The sequence below is a fragment of the Scomber scombrus genome, chromosome 18 (genome assembly GCF_963691925.1).
Source record: "Scomber scombrus chromosome 18, fScoSco1.1, whole genome shotgun sequence".
In the NCBI taxonomy this organism is placed as follows: domain Eukaryota; kingdom Metazoa; phylum Chordata; class Actinopteri; order Scombriformes; family Scombridae; genus Scomber; species Scomber scombrus.
Window position 1 is genome coordinate 3,165,317 of NC_084987.1, and position 24,138 is coordinate 3,189,454.

The following is a 24,138-nucleotide window of genomic DNA, read 5'->3' on the forward strand; positions in this document are numbered from 1 at the left end:
ATAAATGGAAGCTTTGATTTAATCAAATGAAAAAATAATTCAAGTGAAATCAAATTAAGACATCACTGATTATAGATTTGATTTAAATAGAAGAGAAAACATCTAAATCCTGGTTTATACTTGAGTTTGGCTTCTTTTTGTGTTCCTGGCTGCTTCCTTCTTTCCTCCACAGTCACACACTGCAGGACTGTAACTCAGCTGCAGCATCAACTACTGTCAAACAAGCATTTCTACACTGTGCTACTACTTGGAGTTTGTGTATTTCCTCCTGCGCTGACTGTAGGTGAGTGTTTTGTCCAGCAGGTGTCGCTGCTGCATCAAACATGTTGATTAATGATGTTTGTATTGTTTCAGTCACAGTTTATCAGCCAGGGTCAGATCAGATAAGAGCATGTTTACCATTCATTTTTACATCCAGCCTGCAAATTTAAGTTTTATTTGTAGTCATTACATTCATTTTGATAACAAAATTGAAAAAAGTCTCTTTACCTGCATCAAACATGTCATGTATATCAAATCTGTAAAGTTCTGACTTCAACAAAATCCAGAGATAACTGTTCAGTTTGTGGTCAGTTAAGAGACTTGTGTGAAGTGAAGATGACAAAATCAAGATCCAGACTCCAGTCCAGATGGATCATCAGGATGCAGCTGATCCTCTCTCAACACTCCTGGATGTTTGTAAAATAGTTTTACTGAATCTCAAATGTGTGACCTCGGGAAGGATAAATGAATTAATTCTTAATTGCTTGTTCGAGACATTACTGCACTCTCCACAGGTTCTCCGGTAAGAACAGTAATGGCATGAATACGGCAATAAATCCAGTTAATGACACACACACTTACTGATATGCCATATGCCATATGTCATTTATTGCTGGTCTTTTGGATGCTCCTTTGTACAGTAGATGTATGTAAAAATAAACAGATTAGGCTTACACATCAATACTAAACATAACAACATGTCATGAAATACACAATGTAAATAAAAATATCATGCAGTGATAAATAGTACAAGGATGTATACATGAACAAAATACGATCCTCATAGCTCTAAGGCAGTATCAATAAAGAGCAACATTTTAGCTCAGAGGCACATCTCTGTCATCACTGCTACTGACATAATACAAACAAATGGTGAGTTAAAGAAGTGTGTGACGGTCCCTTAACAGATGCATCAGCGCTCTCATTGCACTCTAACATAAATTACATTCCAACAGCATAATAATAAAATCACTAACATAAATTACATCTTCAGAGATCGTATATATTAAATGAATAGCATTAAAGTGATGTGACTGTCAGACTATTAAAAAAGACTCAAGTGCTGTCATTATACATGAGACATTACAATATAAAACACATCACCACTTTTACACTAATTACAGCAACAGAATAATAACCCAATACTCATATTCTCATGGATGCACAGAAAAGAGTAAACCAGCAAATGTGAAGAAAGAGTCCAAAAACTGTGGTATTAAGCTCAATTAAAGTCCAGAAATTGCAGCAATGAATATAGAAAAAGTCAAAACTTCTCTGACTCAGCTTCACTCTGCTACTGCTACTGAGTTAACAGGCAGCTGAACGAAGACCTCGATTGGTGCAGAGCATCCTGACACCGTCATGCATATGCACCGTGAGCACAGCAGCAGACTGCGCCTATAAACTGTGAATGGGTTAGAGAGGGATGCCGGTGCTGAAACTGGATGACCTTCTGAACAATGTTGACTCACTCTGATGGAGATCATCACCAGCTGATGAGAGAAGAAGAAACAACAGAGGTGATAAATGAGTGTTTAGTGAGACTCACTTCATCAGCTGTCAGTCAGTGATGCAGCACATCCAGTATAAAGAGCAGCAGGGACTTCAGTCCTGTTCAGACAACAAGTGGAACAGCTGTGCAGCGTAGCTTGCTTCCTTTCAGCTCTCATGTTAACGTGTTGGGGTGAACACACTGAGCTCCAAGCTCACACACTTGCACACACTTTTACTATCAAGTCTGTTTCCTCTGCAGATTTCACTGAAGTACACAGAGGAAATAAAGTGCTGATAGTCATGAACACATCATTACTGCAAAAACAGAGACATTCACTCATCAGTTTACTGATAGATTTACTGCTGATACATGTCAACTCTTATCAAAGTTTAAAGCTAGAGTCTCTGTGGGATTTGAAGATGTTTCCTGCTGTTAAATCATCACATGCAGCCTGGTCGCCACAATTGTTTGTTTCTACAAACCAAGAACATGTTAAATCTTTATGTTTCAACATTATGTATCATATCAACATTTGTAAAGTGATGTAGATCCGATTTGATGGTGTGACAGTTTGATGATGAGGACCACTGTCTCTATACATGTTGTAAGGCTGTCAGCTGTAATCCAGCTTTATTTCCTGCAGACATCAACACAACAACAATAGTCGTCTTCAGATCAACTCAAACACATGATCAGAACAAGCTTATGGAGAGCAAGGAAAGAGAAGTGTTTAATACAAAACTGCTGAAACCAGCACAGACTGACTCCAACTCTCTACTGACCTCAGATACTCCAGTCTGCAGCGTGGACTCTTCTTAAGATCAGACAGCAGCTTCACGTCTGAATCCTTCAGGTTGTTGTCACTCAGATCCAGCTCTTTCAGATGGGAGGAGTTGGACTTCAGAGCTGAGACCAGAGAAGCACAGCTGGTCTCTGACAAACTGCAGCCCCACAATCTGAATAAAGAATAAATTATGTAAATTAAAATCCATTTATAATCCAGTCAGATGTGTTCAAGCTTTAAATGTGTAGTTCAACATTACTATGTCCTCATCAATGAGCTTGTCATTGTCATGTCATGTCAATGACATCATGCTGCTACTTCAACAAGTTATAAGTAATGCAATAAAAAGTACTTTTCATTTTCCTTTTTTTAACTTCTACTCTCTAATAATCTACTTTTTGCTTTGCTACATTTGCCATTTATAGCTTCATTACAACTTGTCTGCTCTAAATGTGGGGACTGAGTATAGACTGTGGTCAAGCTAACCGCTTTTAAATTCTGTTTCGCTGTTACCTTTGGCATTGCCTTTAAGATAACGTAATTACTATAGTACCACCTGCCTGGAAGAAAAATGAGCCCCACCTGTCTTTTTACCATGATGAGATTTTTCAGGGTTTAAACACATTATTGTACAGAGCCAGTAAAAAGGCTGTTAATAGCAGTGAATCTTTCTTAAATGAACTAAATTATTTATACTGCAGATTTGACATTGTTGATGACAGAACAGAATGTGACTCAACCTTCAAGCAGAATCATCCATTGTCATTGAGGGGGATGTTGCTGCAGGTCTTCTCAGACTTAAACTAAAAAGACCATTGGCCCAGACAGTCTGAAAGCCTGTCTTCTTAAAAACTGTGCCGCTCAGTTATTTCCCGTCTTTGCTAGACTATTTCAGTATCTTCTCGACACAAGCACTGTACCTGTAATGTGGAAATGCTCAACAATAAGGCTTGTGCCAAAGAAAATGATTTACAGCCAATTGCTATAACCTCCATATTGTGTAAAACAATGTCTGCAGTTTAGTGTCACCAAAACTGTCACATCATATTAATGTCAACACAGAAGTAAGTAATGGTGTCTGACCTCAGAGTCTCCAGTCTACAGTGTGGAGTCTTCAGAAGATAACACAGCAGCTCCACATCTGAATTCTGCAGCTTGTTGTAGCCCAGATCCAGCCATTTCAGATGGGAGGGGTTGGACTTCAGAGCTGAGAGCAGAGAAGCACAGCTGGTCTCTGACAAACTGCAGTCCTTCAATCTGAGTAAAGAATAAATGACGTAGATTAAAATCCATTTATAATCCGATAAGAGGTGTTCAGGTTCAGATTGAGATTGAGTTCAATAGTTTATTAAACTGTTCTCTCTCTGCTTTTACTGCTACAAAACCATGCCAACAAAAAACATACTCACACAATCACAAAAAACAGGTGGTGTGTATGTGCTATTGTGGGGGAAGTACACCTGTGTTTGCATGAATGCTTAATTTAAGGCACATTTGGAGGACAAATTGTAAATGACCTCAATAACTTGAGGCCTGGCAAAAAATGACATGTGACGTCAAACACAAATTTAAGGAAACACATTTGAGTTTTTCCAAAGCTAAGAAAACCTTGGCAGATACAGCCATGGCGATTTACAAGATGAACTCCGACTACACTTCTCTCCCCCCCTTTGTCATTGTCATCTGCTGCACGCTTCTCAGTCCACCCCGCTGCAGCAGACAATTCACAGGTATCAGCAGAAGGATATGTACGTGACATCACATGGAAGAGCGTCTGTCACCTAGGTTACTGCTTAAGATCGCAGCCGAAACTCTGCTGCATTTAAGATTTAGAAATGCCTTTGGAAAATGTAGCTTCTCTGGACGCTACTGCGTTATTTGATCAGTAAACTAACTTCATTACTGAAAAGCTATTTGATGTAGAAAACATCTAACTACTTGTAACGCCACTACTGCCCAATACTGGACAGGTGTCATCTAGGACCAGCTGATCTCGGTCATATGTTCTACACTTGTCCCACCATTACTTTGTTCTAGAAACTCTCTCAGCAATTACATCTGCCCCTCACCACTAGTTGCCCTGTTTGGTGTCCTACCCATTGGCCACCCCCTGCCTTTGTTAGGACCTAAGTTTTGAAAATGAACACCTGTATTCTTGTTAATCCATATGTATAAGCTCTTCTGTAAATGTTTTTTGTATATTGAAAATCTCACAAATAAATCATACTTTTTAAAAAACAAACAATAGTACTGGCAGTCAGTAAACTTACATCAGAGTCTCCAGTATACAGTGTGGACTCTTCAGAAGATCAGACAACAGCTCCACGTCTGAATCCTGCAGCTTGTTTTTACTCAGTTTCAGCAGTGTCAGATGGGAGGGGTTGGACTTTAGAGCTGAGACCAGAGAAGCACAGCTGGTCTCTGACAAACTGCAGTCCCTCAATCTGAATAAAGAATAAATGATGTAGATTAAAATCCATTTGTAATCCAATCAGATGTGTTCATGTTTTAAATGTGTAGTTCAACATTACTATGTCCTCATCAATGTGCTATTCTCTAAAATTAGCAGAGTAGTGATGTGATGGGTTTATAAGCCGGCTTCCTTCTGAGAGCTGCTTTTCCCCCCCTTAAAATCTAAGGAGAAAGGCACACATGCAAAATTTAAATAAGGCTACAGGACAGATCTGATATCTTTTTTTTTTACACACACACACACATATATATATATATATGTACTTAATTTACCACAAACAATATTACGGGCAGATAATAACAGAGGGAAAAAAACGGATCAGCTCCTCTAAGCGGAGACACTTAGGACCTGATTTACTAAAGGTTTGCGAGTGTAAAAACGTGTGCAAATTTAACATCACCTGCAAAAAAATGTGCAAGCTGTTCTACTAACGCGGCGCAACGAGGCTTGTGTCCAGGCTTGTGTCTTTTCAAAGTGCGAGATAATTTTTTATGTGATTTCTCTGTTATAGTATTTGTTTTGGATAGTTTTTTAAATCTAATTCAAAACATTAAATATAAATAAATTGTAAATAGTGTCTGGTGTTTTACATTAATATTTTTATACATTTAATACTAAACATAATGTAAAATAATGGTAAAATCTAGCTTATTTAAACTGAATAATTTATGTGACACACAGACCAATCAGAGGTGAAAATAATGTTACATTTGGGCTGAATTATAATTGAGCCAAATGATCTGGCTCACTCAATAGAGCTGTAACTCATTCACAACAGCAGAGTGACTTTATCATTGTGTTATTGTGGATCATCATAATGTCAGCCTTCTACATGTCACCACAACATTCAGACACATATTCATGTCAACACTGAGTCAATCTGTGTGCGCGTGTGTGTATGTGTTCTGAAGGATCAACATCAATGATCAGACATTATTCATTAAAACACATTAAAGAATTTTAAAAAGAAATATTTCTCCTTTATCAAGTAAACTTGATCAGTTCAAACAGGTATTAGTTGGGAGGTTCTTCTGTATACAGATGTGAGTCTTTACCAAAAATTATGAACATTAATTTACTTTAACAAAACATTTACGTCATGGATGTAAGTTATGTATGTACATAAATTAGGTCCAGTTGTTAAACATTAAGATCAACAATAGTAACAGACAGTCAATGAACTTACCCCAGTCTCTCCATTCTACAGTCTGGACTCTTCAGAAGATCACACAGCAGCTCCACGACTGAATCCTGCAGCTTGTTTTTACTCAGCTCTAGCAATCTCAAATGGGAGGGGTTGGACTTCAGAGCTAAGACCAGAGAAGCACAGCTGGTCTCTGACAAACTGCAGTCACCCAATCTGAATAAAGAGTAAATGATGTAAATTAAAATCCCTCATCATTGTGTTATTGTGGATCATCATAATGTCAGCCTTCTACAGACATCATGCAAATGTCACCAAAACATTCAGGCACATATTCATGTCAGCACTGAGTCAATCTGTGTGTATGTGTGTGTGTGTGTGTGTGTGTGTGTGTGTGTGTGTGTGTGTGTGTGTGTGTGTGTGTGTGTGTATTCTGAAGGATCAATATCAATGATCAGACATTATTCATTAAAACACATTAAAGAATATAATAAAGAAATATTTCTCCTTCATCAAGTAAACTTGATCAGTTTCAAACAGATATTAGTTGAGAGGATCTTCTGTATACAGATGTGACTCTTTACAAAAAATATGAACATTAATTTACTTTAACAACTAACAGTGAACATCTCTACATTTTATTTAAGAATTAGTCATATTTTATAACTACAGCCTAAACTGTTCAGCAAGATACTGAAAATCCAGAAAAAATTAGCTTCACGGATGTAAGTTATGTATGTACATACATTTGGTTCAGTTGATAAACATTAAGATCAACAATAGTAACAGACAGTCAGTGAACTTACATCACTTCCTCCAGTCTACAGTCTGGACTCTTCAGAAGGTCACACAGCTGCTCCATGTCTGAATCCTGCAGCTTGTTGTTACTCAGATCCAGCCATCTGAGATGGGAGGGGTTGGACTTCAGAGCTGAGACCAGAGAAGCACATCTGGTCTCTGACGAACTGCAGCCATCAAATCTGAATAAAGAATAAATTATGTAGATTGAAATTCATTTATAATCCAATTAGATGTTTTCAGGTTTTAAATGTGTACTGCTTACATCATTAGAGTCCTATTATAAGTCTTTGTGTGAGAGGACAATTTAGTCAAATATCAGTAGTATATGATGCTTGTTAAAGATGTATCATAAAAAACTTACTTTTGAACAATACCTAAAAATCCAATAATTTATTAAAATGAGAAATGTTACTCAAACATAACTTCTATGAAATATAATTGTTTACATTTCTGTTATTTCATTACTAACATAAACAAAACTAAAAAAATCAAACTAAATAAAGGAAACTTTTTTCCCCCATTAGATGCCATCTTCTAACAAGGAAAAAGTGGCTCATCACAGAGCATGTTTTATTGCTGCTGCATGAAACAGCTGGGTGGGAAGAATGTCTTCACCTGGCTTCAACCACCTGATTTAAAATATAATATCCTAATCATTTCATGTTGTCATGTGTTCCTTTTTCTAAACTTAAATAACGCTGAAAAAAAGTTCACTGAACCTTGTTGACTGTCATATTTGATATTCAGTGTCCATTTCTTCAACAAACAGTGTATCAGATTTTCATGCAAAATACTGGTAACATCCGCTGATGATTTTTTTTTTCTTTTCATTTGATGTTTTAAAATGAATTAATTATTTTTATAAATGCACTTAAATACACTGTAGGTGATTAAAATATTTAATATTTATCATTATTTATTGTTACACAATGGGACACTTTCAGTAACACTCAGTCTTACATTTGGGGATTTTTTTGTGCAAAATATACATATTAATAGATAGAATAAGAAATGTTTTAATTTCTCATCTTGCCAACCCTTATTTGTCACTGACCCATGTACATAAATTAGGTTCATTTGTTAAACATTAAGATCAACAATAATAACAGACTGTCAATGAACTGACCCCAGAGTCTCCAGTCTATAGTCTGGACTCTTCTTAAGATCAGACAGCAGCTTCACAGACGAGCTCTTCAGCTTGTTGTTACTCAGATCCAGCTCTCTCAGATGGGTCGGGTTGGACTTCAGAGCTGAGACCAGAGAAGCACAGCTGGTCTCCGACAAACTGCAGCCACACAATCTGAATAAAGAATAAATGATGTAGATTAAAAACTTTTTTATAATCAAATCAGATGTGTTCAGGTTTTAAATGCGTAGATCAACATTACTATGTCTGAATAAGCTCTTCTTCCTGTATTTGGTAGTTTAGTAGGTGTGTGTAATTAAAACATGTTATTGGTGGCAGTAATCATTCCTCCTGTCCATACTGACTGTGAAGTGGTCTCTTCCTAACACAGCTACATTGCAAGAAGTGACTTCATTCAGCTGAAGCTAATATGAACCGTTGACAGTCTGTTAGACTCAAATATTTAGAACAAAATTCCTTCTTTGAATTTTGATCCCTCCACTGCAGCTCAGCAAGGAAACACTGAAGAAACACAAACATACTTACTTGATATGTGGAACTCAGACTGCTGAAGCCTCATATTAGTTTAAACCCTGGAAGTCATTTTTACACAGAACAAGACTGTGGATTTTAAATTCCTGAAACATTTTAATTCTACAGATTTGAGCTAAAAGCAAATTCTGAAAATGTATGAACCAAACATCTGAAACTTCAGGGAAGGATTTTAATTGAATATATAGAAACAAATCTACCAAATCTACAGTCAGTGAACTGACCTCAGAGTCTCCAGTTTACAGTTTGGACTCTCCAGTCCAGCACACAGAAGCTTCATGTCTGACTCATACAGGATGTTGTAGCTCAGGTCCAGATCTGTCAGATGGGAGGGGTTGGCCTTCAGAGCTGAAGCCACAACTTCATAGTGAGTCTTTGTGAGATAACAGCGAGGAAGCCTGTAGTGACATATATAGTACAACATAAGTTATCATGAAAGACGACACTTTATATTTACTTCATGCATTTGATGATGAAACAGTTTGAAGTTTTCCTTTCCTTTAATGAAAAGCAACAGTTGAGAGATAAACAGGAAACAAGAAGACAGAGACAGAGAATAACATGCAGCCAAGGTCCACTGCTGGAAATGAACCACTGACATTGTAGTTATAAGATATGTGTCTTAACCAAAATAATAACTTTACTGCATTTACTGTTAACTGTAAAATACTGATATATGTTGTGATAAAATGCTGCTGTTATAAAACCTCAACCACAACCTCTGAAGTCCCTCATTTGTTTTACCAGGTTTGAATGATGCCTCCAACATTCAAGGGTAGGAAAGTACAAGAAAAAACTGTAAAATCCAATAATTACTAGAAATAAATAGAAGACCTGTGTTCATTAACTAAACGACTATAAACACGACCAACTGAAAAATCAACATTTAAAAAAAATAATTGAACAATTGAAACAGCTCACGAAAATCTGTGACTGAATATAACTGATGTTATTCTGCTATAAACAAGTACAGCATTATTTTAACAATAATATTTGTTATATGAGTTATTCATATAGCACCTAATCACAACTAAAGTTCCCTTAATGCATTTTTCACATAGAACAGGCCTAGAATGTACTCTTTAATTTAATTTAAAGAAACCCAACATTCTCAATATACGACCCAACATATTATTTATATTTGAAGAACTAAACTACTAATCTACACCGATGAATGCTAATCACATCTGGACTTACCGAGCCTTTCTGCAGTTCCTCACAGCTGGAATCATTCTCTGTCGTCCCTCATGTGATGTGTTGTACTTTTCCAGGTCCAACTCATCCAGAACCTCCTCTGACATCTGCAGCATGTAGGCCAGAGCTGAGCAGTGGATCAGAGAGAGTTCCTGCTCTGATCTGTTCTCTGACTTCAGGAACTCTTGGATCTCCTGATGTACTGAGCGGTCGTCCATCTCCATCAGACAGTGGAAGATGTTGATGCTTCTGTCAGGAGACGGATCCCCAGTGTTCATCTTCTTCAGGTTGTTGATGGCTCTCTGGATGGTTTCTGGACTGTTCTCTGTCTGACCCAGCAGGTCTCCTAAGACATTCTGATTGGACTCCAAAGAGAGGCCATGAAGGAAGCGAACAAACAGGTCCAGGTGGCCATTTTTACTTTGGAGAGATTTCTCCATGGCTCCGTTCAGGAAGTGATCCAGAGATGAGTCACTGTAGTCTTCTCCCAGGAAGTCCTTCAGTACCTCTGTGTTCCTGCTGGTGTAACAGTGGTACATGTAGACTGCAGCCAGAAACTCCTGAACGCTCAGATGAACAAAGCAGTAGACTGTTTTCTTCTGGAGTTTCTCTCTTTTGAAAATCTGTGTACAAAATCCTGATAACACTGCAGCCTCTGTGACATCAAGACCACACTGCTCCAGGTCTTTTTGGTAGAACAGGATGTTTCCTTTCTGCAGCTGTTCAAACGCCAGCCTCCCGAGCTTCAGAAGAACTTCGCTGTCAGCCTCTGTCAGTTCCTCTGGACTCGTCTCATGTCCCCCATCATACTTGTTCTTCTTCCTCTTTGTCTGAATCAGCAGGAAGTATGAGTACATGTCAGTCAGGGTCTTGGGCAGCTCTTCTTTCTCGTCTGAAGTCAACATTTCCTCCAGGCTTGTAGCAGTGATCCAGCAGAAGACTGGGATGCGACACATGATGTGGAGGCTCCTGGATGTCTTGATGTGTGAGATGATTCTGCTGGACTGCTCTTCATCACTGAATCTCTTCCTGAAGTACTCCTCCTTCTGGGCGTCAGTGAAGCCTCGTACTTCTGTTACCCTGTCAACACATGTACGAGGGATCTGATTGGCTGCTGCAGGTCGGGAAGTTATCCAGATGAGACCCAAAGGAAGCAGGTTCCCCTTGATGAGGTTTGTCAGCAGTACATTGACTGATGTCTTCTGTGTGACATTAGTCACGACTTCCCTGGTGTTGAAATCCAGTGAAAGTCTGCTTTCATCCAGGCCGTCAAAGATGAACAGAACTCTACAGACACCAAGCTTCTTTGCTGTGAGCTGTAGTGTTGGGTGGCATTCCTGGATCAGCATGATCAGATTGTACTGCTCATCTTTGATCAAGTTCAGCTCCCTGAACGGAAGCAGAACCACCAGACTGATATCTTGGTTTTCGGAGCCCACTGCCCAGTCCAGAGCGAATTTCTGCACTGAGAAGGTTTTTCCAACGCCAGCAACGCCGTTTGTCAGAACGACTCTGATGAGTTTCTTTTGGTTGGGTAAGGCTTTAAAGATGTTGTGGCATTTGATTGGAGTGTCATGGAAGGTCTTCACCTTGGAAGCTGTCTCAAGCTGCCACACCTCATGTTGAGTATCAACTTCGTTACTGCTTCCCTCTGTGATGAAGACCTCAGTGTATCTATCGTCGAAGAGGGTTTCACCTTCTGGTTCATCACTTGTTTCAGTCATTTTTTGACATCTCCTCGTCAGATTGATCTTACATATACCTAAACCCTCCTGCAGATCACCATCTGCTGAAAGAGAAGAAAAATATAGATGTAAACAACTATCAATGTTTACATGCACTTATATAATCAGTTTACTCAGAGAAACCAGGTTACGTGGGTAATCATGGGACATGTTAACACACATAGTAGAAACCTTGTTTCTGTAAATCAGTGATAAGATTTCTCCTCTACATTGACTTTATTCTCAAAGCATGCCTTTCTTGTTTTATCAGTATTAGCGATAGAGGAAAACAGAACAAAAAAGTCAGGACTAGCACACATCTTCTGTGTGTCTGAGTCAGAACATTTCCTCACAACATGAATGTGTCTGAATTTAACAAACAGTAAAATGTTAAGTGGTGGAAACCACCTTATTTACAATTGTAGAGGATCATTTGTGTTTATGTTTTAGTTGGACTGTAAGTACAAGATAAATAAAATAATAATTTAGTCTGTCTTCATGTGTATCCGTCCCAATACTGTTCAGCCCCTGCAATGTGTTAAAATGACATGATCTCCCTTTAATGTAGTATCATTTAACTTTTTTAAACTAATTGTGCTGAGAAGAACACAATGGCTCAGTGCTAACCACTGATGTCTCACAGCAAGAAAGTCCTGGGTTCAAACCCTGAATGTCTCGGGTCCTTTCTGTGTGAAGTGTCTTCTGGATGCTCTGATTTCCTCCAACCATCAAAGACATGTATGTCAGGGTTAATACTGCTGTCAGTGCCCCACTGGCTAAAAGAACTGGAGTTGTACCCTGAATGCTGCTCTGCAGTAGCCCACTACCCCTAGTGTATAGGATGGGTCAAATCAGATGCAGACGATGCATTTGTTTCAATGTATATAAATGCTGAGAAATGACAATAAAAAAATCTTAATCCTAATATAAAATTATTAAAAAATAAATAAAGACAGGCTGGCAGACAACTTATATAGACTTCTAGAGGATAATTTGTGTTTACGTTTTAGTTGGACTTTAAATACAAGAATAACACAAAAATAGTTTATCTCCCTTTAATGCAGTATCAGTTAACTTTTTTAAACTAATTGTGCTGAGAAGAACACAAAACTCAGATGCAGACAATGCATTTTGTTTCAATGTATATAAGTGCTGATAAATGACAATGAAGAAATCTTAATCCTAATATAAAATTATTAAAAAATAAATAAAGACAGTTGTGACAGATCAGTTGTCTGGATGTGATGTCATGTTTGTCTCTTCCTGTGACTGACCTTCTGCTCCTGAGCCGATGTCTGATAACTTCTTCACCAGATCATTCCTGTTGATCTTCTTTAAAATGCTCTTCATCACTTTCACAGCTCCAGAAAATTCATATTTCTGCACCATCAGATCTACAGCATCCCGCTTCTCTTCCTTCTCCAGCTTGCTCTTTTTGATGGGTGGGATGTCGTCCACCGTTTCATTCTTCAGGTACCACTTGAAATCCTTAAATTCATCATCTGTTAAATCTTCCAGAAGGTTAAGGAGGTCCGCCTCCGTCATCTTGGCTCTATGTTAGAATAGATCAGAGAACAGATAAGAGACCAGTTTTGTTTCTTTCTGTCTGTCAGTAGAAACTCTACTGGATCTGACTGATTTTACAAAAAGCCCAGTTTGGCTGCAGTCAGAGAAACTCAAGAGGATCATCAGTAAAAACGTCTCACCACAAGTCTACTCAGTAGCTGTTCCGGAGCTTTCTATTGGTTTGTGTTTTCTCTTTTCATTGGTTTGTTAAAGCTGGTAAACCGACAGCGCCTGAAAATGAGGATCTTGTCTCAAAGTGTGATTTTTGTTCTGTGAAGTAAAGGGACAAAGCACAGTATTTTAATAGTTGGCTACATACGTAATTTAGTCATTAATTAAAAACTAAACTAGAGTTAAATCCATCTGCTAAATATACAAAACTGTCAAGAAAGTGATCTTATAAGTGATCAGTAACCTTCCAATAAAAAGTGAGTGAAACAAGTGAAACACAGTGACTGTCCTCCTGTAATATCGCATTTTTTCATCCTGTTTCATTGTGCTTTTACGACACTTTTTGTTCAATTATTCAATGTGCAGTGAACAGTGAAGTAGGAGACATCATCCGTGAAGTAGTAAAACTTTTGAAACTAAATGTACTTATATATTCTTAGACTAGAGCAGACATATAATTTGTAATGAGGGAGGGGGAATAGTAGTTAAAAACAATCTCTTACTCTTTGTCCAGGGTCCCGGTTCATTACTGAAGTTTGGAGTATAATCATTGGACCGGTCACTCTTCACAGACAGAAAGCTGGATTTCAGAGACTGCCATCCTCTTCCTCCTCTTCCTTCATCTTCTGGAGTCTGAGAGGTAAACCAGTAACACTGCAGACACACACACACATACACAGTATAATAAACTCAGTCCTGACTCTCAACTTAGTAGCTTCTTATTAGTTTACATGACTTTAACTACAACCATGTGTGTTTTCTAGTCATCACAAAGATAAACTTTGACTTCAGATAAACATGTGTGTGCTTCTTAACTGTGACTTCTCTCTATTTAGAGCGCAGCAGTGAGTCACTTTACATCACTGTGAGGACGCAGAAACCAGGAAAAGAACAACAGGAAACAACTTTTGAAGACTTCAAACTGTGTGATTTCACATTTTTCTCACGCAGTTTAATCAACTAAACAATTCAACTTAAAAATAATCAGCAGATTGATCAATAATGACAGTAATCATTATTTGCAGTCCTGATATTAAAACTCACCTGCCTCAGACTTGTTTTCTTCCTTCTGCTCTGCTGACTGTGAAATGGCTTTTGACAAAATACTTTCAATTTTAACTTCCTATAGTGTGACCAGACAGAGAGTAAGTGAAGAAATGACTGTGAAATGAAGTCTGTACCAACGTTCACCTTTACTGTCTTCCTGTCTGCTTCCTTCCTCTTTACTGGAAATCATGTGTGTATATGTATTTATTTCTTTATTGGACCGTTTCTCCTATAATCATTGACCTTGTTGGGACCAGTAGTCGTCATGGAGAACAAAGTCGGGTCATAATGCAGCAGATACAGTTTATCTTTATGGATTATATTGATGCTGATAAGAAGACTTTGGACATATAATGCCTTTTATCTTGTGTTTCTAAAGTTATGTGTTTTTGAGCACAAGAGAGTTTGGTGTAATATTTTCCCCAGAGAGCGCAGGGAGCTTCAGTTGAATTAAAACTGATAGTATTAATGTTAATTTGTATCATAACTACAGAAACACCAAGTAACTGATGAGGTATGATGAGATTGTCTGATGTTGACTGCTGTAAGTTATTGGTTTGATGAATGGTTTACAAACTAATTATATCTGTTTGTATTGTACTGCCTCGATATCTTGTCTGCAGGATTTTTCTAAACTGTTTCTAACTACACGGCCTCAGATATTCTACAGAGTGTGACCACATCTCGTGTGTGTGTGTGTGTGTGTGTGTGTGTGTGTGTGTGTGTGTGTGTGTGTGTGTGTGTATTATCTACAAACTGGATGTATTTGCGTGAAGAGTTTTTATTCTCTACATGTTTGAGAACACAAAGTCTAGCCAAATGGTAAAGAAATTGTTGTTCAGCTCCTGCATCAGCGTCTCTCTCTGTCGGGCTGAAGCTCACAAACTAACATTTTTATTCAGTTTGAAGTTTTATGACACATTTTTAGAATCTCTAAGTTTTAACTACAAATGTATAGTTTTAAATATAATTTTAATTCATGTGGATGGCGGAGTCCACCCCACAACTATAACGATTACGATAGAGGAGAACGATATCGTTGAAATCACTTTCAGAGCGATTTGATGAACGATAAAAACGCTGACAGTCAATCAAAATCATTATTTATTTATTTGAAGGTGTCTTTGCTCCTCTCTCACCACGGACTGACGCGCTGTAAATCGGAGCAGGATGACACCCAGAGGTGATTAATTTAGATAGGTCATTATTACAAAGATGCTTGACCCTTGTTCTCTATTATAATGTTAAAAACAACAACAACAAAGTTAGTGGATCTTTGTACGCAGATCTGTGCTCATACCGTGTGTCACTGCCACAGTGGTGTACTTCTACACACCGCACTTCGACATCTGCTGTGGGTCAGTTTGGTCTGTAAACACTGAAACATCACAGCAACGTGTGTCTGAAATACTTCTGCTACTTCTACTACAAACTAAATCAACACCCATCTCTGAGCTCTTCTGGTTTTCTTTTTAATTATCCGTATAACATACTACAGCAGTAACAGCTCATCAGTAATTAGCTGCACACACAGCTGGAGTGCAGCGCGTGCTTGACACCGCTGTTTACAGGATGTTATTGTTCTCAGTAAACGGCCTTTTAATCTGGCTCTTACACATACTTATACATATATAGTCGACTTAATAATCATATATACATTCATACATATATATATAGTCGAGTACATAGTCAACTTAACGTGTGTATGTATGCAAAAATATTTGGACAAGATATGTAATATTATATGTCTTTAACTGCTGTTTTCCTGGTAGGAAGCGCTGTTTTAAAAAGGTATTGGTTATTGATCAGTACATTTAAAATAATGTCTAAAAAGTAAACTAAGTGTCAGCGCGTGTTTACTTTTTTTTGCCATTGTGAATCCGTTTGATCTGTGTTCGACATCATGGGCTGCTCATGAATGTCGTGCACACGCAATTAGTCTGAATACTTGAGCCTGTCGTGAATTAGTTTGATTGCGTGAACGTGAATCGACCTTTATGGAACCGCTTTATCCTGATCTCATTTGTTAGGCTCATTGAAGTCAGGTATTTGACAATAAGCGCCGCTTTTCCGAGCTTGCTTTATGGACCGGACGCCTGGTATAACGTTTTCAGTCATCAGATGTGTGTTTTTTTAACTACACGACCTGACTACTGAGACCATCAATGGACACATTTAGAGATATCATTTTTCATAGTAATTTGACCAATTTTGAACAACTTGATTTTGTGGTACACTCTAAAGATCATCCATTATTAATTTGAATGTACTAATAATTATTTTATCCAAGAGTTTGCTGAGTTTTTACATCGCTGTGAGGACGCAGAAACCAGGGGGGAAAACTACAGGAAACTACTTATGAAGACGTGAAACTGTATGATTTCATATTTTTCATTAGTTTAATCAACTAAACAATTAAACTTAAAAATAATCAGCAGATTGATCAATAATGACAGTATTCATTGTTTGCAGTCCTGATATTAACACTCACTTGCCTCAGACAAGGTTTCCTCCTTCTGCTCTGCTGACTGTGAAATGGCGTTGGACAAAATACTTCCAATTTTAACTCCCTCCCTTCTTTCAGTCACGTGTGTGTCTTATATACAACTGAAAACTGGATGTATTTACGTGCCTTTAAATGTTTGAGAACATGTGAAAATGCCAAATATAAAGAAATATTTCTATATAGTTTATTTATTAGTCTACAACATCTGCGTCAGCGTGTCTTTATGACTCTCTCCTTTATGACATACGTTTCTCTAAGTTGTGTGTTTTAGTTTTAATCTGGTATAAAGTTTCATCAGATGTTTTTTTTTTAACAACAGGACCTGACTGCAGAAGCCAGCAGTGGACACATTTAAAGGTATCAGGCTGAAAATTACAGGACTGAGCTGTTATAGGGAAACAAGTCAGCAAGTTGCTCTCATTTACTGAAAACATTTTAAATGCAGTCTCATTTTTTTTTTAACAATAATCCGACCTCTTTTGAACACCTTGGTTTTATGGTACACTCCAAAGATCCATTATCACTTTAATAAAAAGGGAGTTTGGTGTTTTCCCCAGAGAGCACCGGAAGCTTCAGTTGAATTAAAACTGATCGTATTAATGTTGTTTTATTAACATTTGATGATTAACAGAAACACCAGGTAACTGATAAGGTATGATGAGGTTGTCTGATGTTGACTGCTGTAAGTAATTGATTTGATGAATGGTTTATAACCTAATTATATCTGTTTGTATTGAAAGTGCAGGTTTCTGCTAATAATAATAATAATAATAATAATAATAATAATAATAATAATAATAATAGATCAACACCTGTGCAATCTAATACAACAGCTCTGTCTTTAATTCTGCTTTAATGAAGCTTATACATTTTCAGTTTTTCATGACATTGTCAGAAAGGATAACTCTATGTTCATTATTCAGGTTTTGGTGGGTGGCGCATCATAATGAAAGGTATTCCTAATATTTTGCTACCTTCATGCATGTTAATAGGAACATGATGTAGAGTTATCACCTTTCTGACAATGTCAACAAAAACTGAAAATATATAAGCTTCATAAAGTAGAATTTATGGCAGAACTGTTGCACTGGATAGCATTACATTGAACAGGTGTTCCTAATAAAGTACTCACCGAGTGCATATTTAATATAATTAGTCAAATTTGAGATGCACTTACTGACTATACTTTTCAGAGTAGTGAAGTACTATTATTTTATCTGACAGCTGTGGTAAATATGTTATACACCAAACAGGCCTGTCTTACATGAAACGTATAATTATTTGTTAGTGTTTCTTCTAATACTCCTAATACTCAAAACCTAATACTCAAATATACAGTACCATATACTTCTAGCTCTGGAGCTTTTATCCACATCTCATTGTATTCCTCGATGGATGGAGTTTGCCGGCTCAGTTTGGAGGAATTTCACATTCAGCTCAGTTTTGCAACACAAATATGCAAGAAACTGGTAAAAATGCATTGATAGTATTACTATTGCTGCTGTTTATTTTTATTTGTATAAATGATTATCAACAATTAAAATGAGGTAAACTCCAAACTGTGATATTTGAGAATGAATGAATTCCCTTTCATGTATTCTTATGTACTTCTGTTTAGTTTTTAATAATACTGACACCCAACCACGGACAATAATTGACCATATATTGAATACCCACACCTCTGCTGATCTAAAAACAACCATTTAATTTAAATTATAAACAACCCAAGCCAGCTTCCAACAGTGCACTACTGTACAGAAAAAACCCCTGAAAAATTAGGTTTTATTCAGATGAACAAGTGAAAGAAAACAAACAGCATTAAAATAATTTATCCTCACACAAAACTTCACACCATCTGCAATATGTTATTACTATTTTCTGTCATGTTTATGAATATATTATCATTGTATATTATTATTGTTAATTATTAGCCCTGAATATGGGTCTGCATCTACCCACTTAAACAATGCATGATGTTTAATGGGGGTTAATGTTTGTGAGGGTTACCGAACGAGGGCGCGGTGAAAGGCTGTCCGAGCGTGCCACCTGACTTCATTCTTGACTCCGATTGGTGAGTTTCACTTCCTGTTGGCGGGGTCAGAGGTCACACTGGGTCATCTCTGTCCTTTTCAGAAGGGATTAACCAGGCCTATCTGATCCTGGTTAATCCACACGCACCATCACTAGAGCATGAAGCTGCTACACACACACACACACACACACACACACACACACACACACACACACACACACACACACACACACACACACACACACAAACACACACACATACACAAAAACTGCTATCCAATTTGACCTGGCTTCATATCCGACCCACATAACTGATGTTTTCTGACACTCTGAGGTCATTTAATGTTAAAGCTGGCTGATTCCTGGCTGATGTACAGTTGAGCAGTTTCATTTAACGTATAACAGTACATCGTGTTTTATTTGGTCACATGTCCGGCAATCGGTTGGTCTACCACTTTGGTCGAGACTGAAATATCTTAGCAATCCCTTACGAGCCGAATCGCAGCCTGAGGCCCTCTAGCAAGGATCTCTTGGCTGTTTCTAGATCGAGGTGACGGGGGATTCGCTGTCAAGGCCCTGTGACTTTTCAACACCTTGCCAGAGCATCACAAGCTCGTCCCTTCAGTGTCAACCTCCGAGTCCCTTCTAAATTGAGATATTTACTGCTTGATGTAACTGTTGGTCTTGTGATTGTTATTTTCTTAATCGAAGAATCATATAAATTCATTTTCAAGCAGAAATACCAAAAATTCTGTTGTGAGAATTTCTTGGTCGTACATTTTAGTAAACTGAACGTCTTCATCGGACAAAACAAAACAAAACATCTCAACCATTTTTCCTTTGTTCACCAACATTTTATAATCCCAACGATTAATCAAGAACATAATCGACAGTTTGTGCTGTATAAATTAAGTTTATTGTCATTATTGTTATTCAGTGAAAATGCTTCTCCTTTTGGTTGTAGATGATTAGAAACTGTGCTGAGGAGGGTTTTTTTTTCTTTCTATTCACAACTTTTTATTCACTGAGCAGTTCTTTTCTTTACATTGGAGGTGTTACCGCTGTCTTAATCCGCTCCAGGAGCTCGTTCAACACCTTAACAGAGCACCAGCCTCACTTGTTCACATGGCTTAACACTGACACAATTTACAAATCAAATCTAATTAAAACCGGTGCTCCTGACATCTTCAGATTTGCTCAACAATTGTTCATCCCCGGTGCCTTTTGTTCACACAACAAAGAAAGCGTCCTAATTCTGAACAAATCAAAGTAATAATACTGTACAACAAAACTGCTGAACTCACAGTTTGGTGTCAACCAGACATCACAATATCATACATAAGATGGACTTTCATACACTGTTTTGAACCATATTGAATATTTTTAGAGGTTTTACAATTGTTCTGTGCATGGAAAAACAGAATGTATGTGGTGTTTACTAAAGCTTATCTACAGAAGAGCTGTGTTCAAACCGCTATAAACATAGTTCTCTCTAGTGTAACTGACTGATAGATCAAGATAATTTATCCATAAAAGTAAAACACGTGACTTTTCATCTATTATGTGTATATTCAGCGGTGAATATTACAATTTTTGTTCCCATATTTTGGATGAATATGAATAAAAGGTTTTCAGCTTTACTAAAATAATTAATTAATTAAAATCTAAAGAAAAGTGAACAATGGGTCAGGTTTAAATAACTGAGGTTGACTGGATGTGTTACATGATAAGGTATTTGGGCTGATGGCAACCTATTCAATGTTTCAAGTAAGAGGACAGGATTAAGATACTATATCTTCACAGGTCAAACTAGGAGATACGATACAAGTGGGATGCACTGATACATTTTCTTTTAACACATTATGAGCCCCTTCAGATTGGAGGTGATGAACTTAAATTCATGGTTGTCTGTCTCAAAGGAACTTTCAACCTTTTTGGGAAATATGCTAATTCCATTTTTTAAATAATTTGAGGCAATTTGCAGTTCTTTTCAGGGAGTTACACAAAATTTAGAGGCAGTTTTTACCACTTTTAACATAAGGGGTTTCCCCTTGCTCCTCAGTCTTTATGCTAAACTAAGCTAACTGACTGCAGGCTGTTACATAAAGAGAACGGAAAAAGTGGGACTATTAGTTTACATCTGTATGTTCAACACTTTAACTCAGAGGTACACAACTTGAAATTACCGGTCAGATCATCATAAAATAGTTGTTATTATTAATGATCCCCAGATTATCTAGTGACGCCCTGACCTTTCATTTTGCAATACTTCCAGTTTTCTACTCAAACACTCTGACAAAGTATCTTGAAATCTAAAAGCTGTATTTCCATAAAATCTGCTACCCACACCATTTTTTCTTTTTAATTTTTTTTGGGTAGATTTATGTGACATTTCGTGAGCACATTCGTACTTCCCAGATGATGAACCCTTTTGACTTTCTGTTACATCAATGCATCCCAAAATAAATGCAGAAATTCAATTTAGTTTAGTAATTGTACACACACACAGACACACAAATATATATCTATGTATCTGATTTGTCTCAATTGTCACTAATGACCATCGACAGTCAGCCAAACAATGCAAGCTCGCAGACCAGTGTTGCAGTCTTGTCACCAAGAAAAGGCACGACTGGTGTAAAGCAGAAATATCGAGCCCTTTATTCTGGTCTCAGGATCTGCACTGCACTGTGGGCTCAGATCGACCCAGTGCCACCAGCAGAAAGAGCAGCCACAGTGCTCCGCCACAACACTGGCTTCCTCTAAAGTAGCACGTCCACCCATGGTTCTGGTCTTATTTCAACTGAAACCTAATTTAATTAAATAATTTCCTCCACTACTTTGTTCCACCACATAATATCTATACAATTACTGACTATATTCTGTAAAAGGATGAATACTAATCATTTTGGGGACCCTTTGACCTTTTCTTAGCACCTTCATCAGGCCAAAATCTTCCCCTATACAGAAGAAATGTCCATATCTAATAAGCCCTTTACTATAACATTCCACCAGTATATTTCCTCAGCCACTAAATAAACCATAGACATATATACTTTTATTTGTATATGAAATAAACTAGCTGCTACTCTCCTGCTTTCTCCTGTCTTTTTCTTCTCTGCACGCTTTCACAACTCATTTCTTACTGACTCCACAGCACCACCTTGTGGCAGAATTTATACAAGGCTTAACTCATGAATGAACCAACTGCAATACAAATCAAACCATTAAATGAATTAAAATACACACACAAAACTCCCACGGTTTCTCTTTTCAACATTAACTGTTGTCAACTGTCGCAGGAGTATATGAAAAAAATTGATTTGTTTTGTTATGTCATGAATGTTTTCTTTGACAGGGTTAAAAAAACAAAACAACCCTACTGTGATCTCTGTCTTTACTTGTATGTTAAGCAAAACACTTCTCTGGAAACACTACATTGCTTGTTCTTCTAATAGTGTGTGGTGTTACAGTAAATCAAAGGCAAGCAGACTGCAGTTTAATAAATATTTATTTGCACAAAAACAGGCAGATCCTGTAAGCCCTTGGCTACACTCACCGTGGGAAAACCAGGTAAAGAAAAGGTAAAAGACAGAAGAGGAAAGGAGAAGAAGAGATGTGACAAAGAAAGGTGATTTGGCTGTTGTAGTTATGTTTGATTTCAATAATAATAATACAAAATGTTACTTGTATTTTCAGAATTAAAGTATGTTAAGATCAGTGACTTTTTAAATGTCACAGAACAAGTAGAACAAGCAATGTATGTCAAATAATTCCAGAGTGAAGTTTTTTGCTTAACATACAAGTAAGAACAGAGATCACAGTAGGTTTTATTTAAGCCTGTCAAAGAAAACATTAATTACATAACAAAAGAAATGCATTTCTCATAAGCTCCAGTTGACAACAGTTAGTGTTGAAAACAGAAACTGTGCTTTTTCTAAGATAAACTTGTGGGGGTTTTTTGTGTGTATTTGAGTTAATTTAATGGTTTGATTTGCATTGCAGTCGTTACATTCATGAGTTAAGCCTTGTTTAAACTCCGCCACCAGGTGGTGCTGTAGAGTCAGTAAGAAACGAGTTGTGAAAGCGTCCAAAGAAGAAAAAGACTGTTCAGTGGTGTACACAGCAGGAGAGTAGCAGCTAGTTTATTTCATATACATATAAAAGTATATATGTCTATGGTTTATTTAGCAGCTGAGGAAACATACTGGTGGACTGTCTGCCCACTTTATCACTTCCGGGTTACTTCCGGTATTTAGTACTTTCCCTTTCCTTGAAGATTGTGTCATTTGTAAATTTGTTTAGGGACTGGTAAAAGTGTTTCACCACTTGTAAATTTGTTTTCTAACATGTAAATGTGTTTTGTCCCTGGTAAATGTGCTTTGCTAATGTAATTTTGTTTTATGATATGTAAAATTGTTTCCCAAAATGTAAATTTGTCTCGAACTTCATAAAAGTGTTTAACATTTTGTAATGTTGTTTTGCACTTCCTGGCCACAGTACTTAGTTATGACTCACATATGATAATTTCCCTCAAAATATGATCATTTTAAGCCTCTGGTACGATACTTTAACATTTTCTGTCTGGTAATGCTGCAGTAATTTACCACTCTGGAGCTCCTGGTCATGTTGGATTAAACAGTGCCACAAACCTACAAGCTACAATGCTAATGTTGCTAGCACAACACTTCAGTTTTTAGGTTTGTTAAACCTGTTTTTTTATATTTCACTAAACAAATATCTTTTTTGTCTGGTCTCAATATCTGACTAATTTGTTATTGTGCATTTCTGAAAATTCAGACACACAAGTTACTTCTTTTTCATCCATCTTTCAGTTCAAGCAGTGGTCAGCTGTGATAAGCTGCACCTACAAAGATCACTCACCCTGCTCCACTCAGTGCACCGTGGACATTTGCAAAAAGCTGTTGCAACATAAAACATACCTAAAAATGAAGGAAGAGGGAATTAAAAGCTGTTTCACCCCCGATAATGGGATCATGCCTTTATGTTGCAAAATCATCTGTAAAATGTGGTTGTAATTACCATTTAAACTGAGTGAATTTGAATCTGTAATTGGATACTCCAGCAGCTTAGTGTAGTTTCCATAAATTTAAGAAAATAATTATAAACATTGATGCAGCAGAGGCTGAGATCCTGACCTTTACTGCCTTGGATGAGTCAATCTTGATCTCAGATCTCTCTGGGTCCTATAATTCCCATGAAAGCATCTGTCATTACATCCTTCCTGCCCACATCTTTCAAA

The 24,138-nt window shown here is 37.3% G+C and overlaps 1 protein-coding gene across 1 annotated transcript in view; it reads right to left on the reverse strand.

The window, feature by feature from the left end:
• The window catches only part of LOC134000198 (NACHT, LRR and PYD domains-containing protein 3-like), a 47,651-nt gene extending 34,203 nt beyond the window's left edge, over positions 1-13,448 (reverse strand). Inside the window, exons 1-10 of the mRNA XM_062439536.1 lie at positions 13,261-13,448; positions 12,829-13,106; positions 9,834-11,619; positions 8,861-9,034; positions 8,085-8,258; positions 6,964-7,137; positions 6,200-6,373; positions 4,811-4,984; positions 3,624-3,797; positions 2,539-2,712 (exon numbers count right to left, since the gene is read on the reverse strand). Of these exons, the coding sequence (XP_062295520.1) occupies positions 2,539-2,712; positions 3,624-3,797; positions 4,811-4,984; positions 6,200-6,373; positions 6,964-7,137; positions 8,085-8,258; positions 8,861-9,034; positions 9,834-11,619; positions 12,829-13,099 (3,275 nt within the window). The 5' untranslated portion in view covers positions 13,100-13,106; positions 13,261-13,448. The remainder of the gene's footprint in view (positions 1-2,538; positions 2,713-3,623; positions 3,798-4,810; positions 4,985-6,199; positions 6,374-6,963; positions 7,138-8,084; positions 8,259-8,860; positions 9,035-9,833; positions 11,620-12,828; positions 13,107-13,260) is intronic.
• Between the last annotated feature and the right edge of the window lie 10,690 nt (positions 13,449-24,138).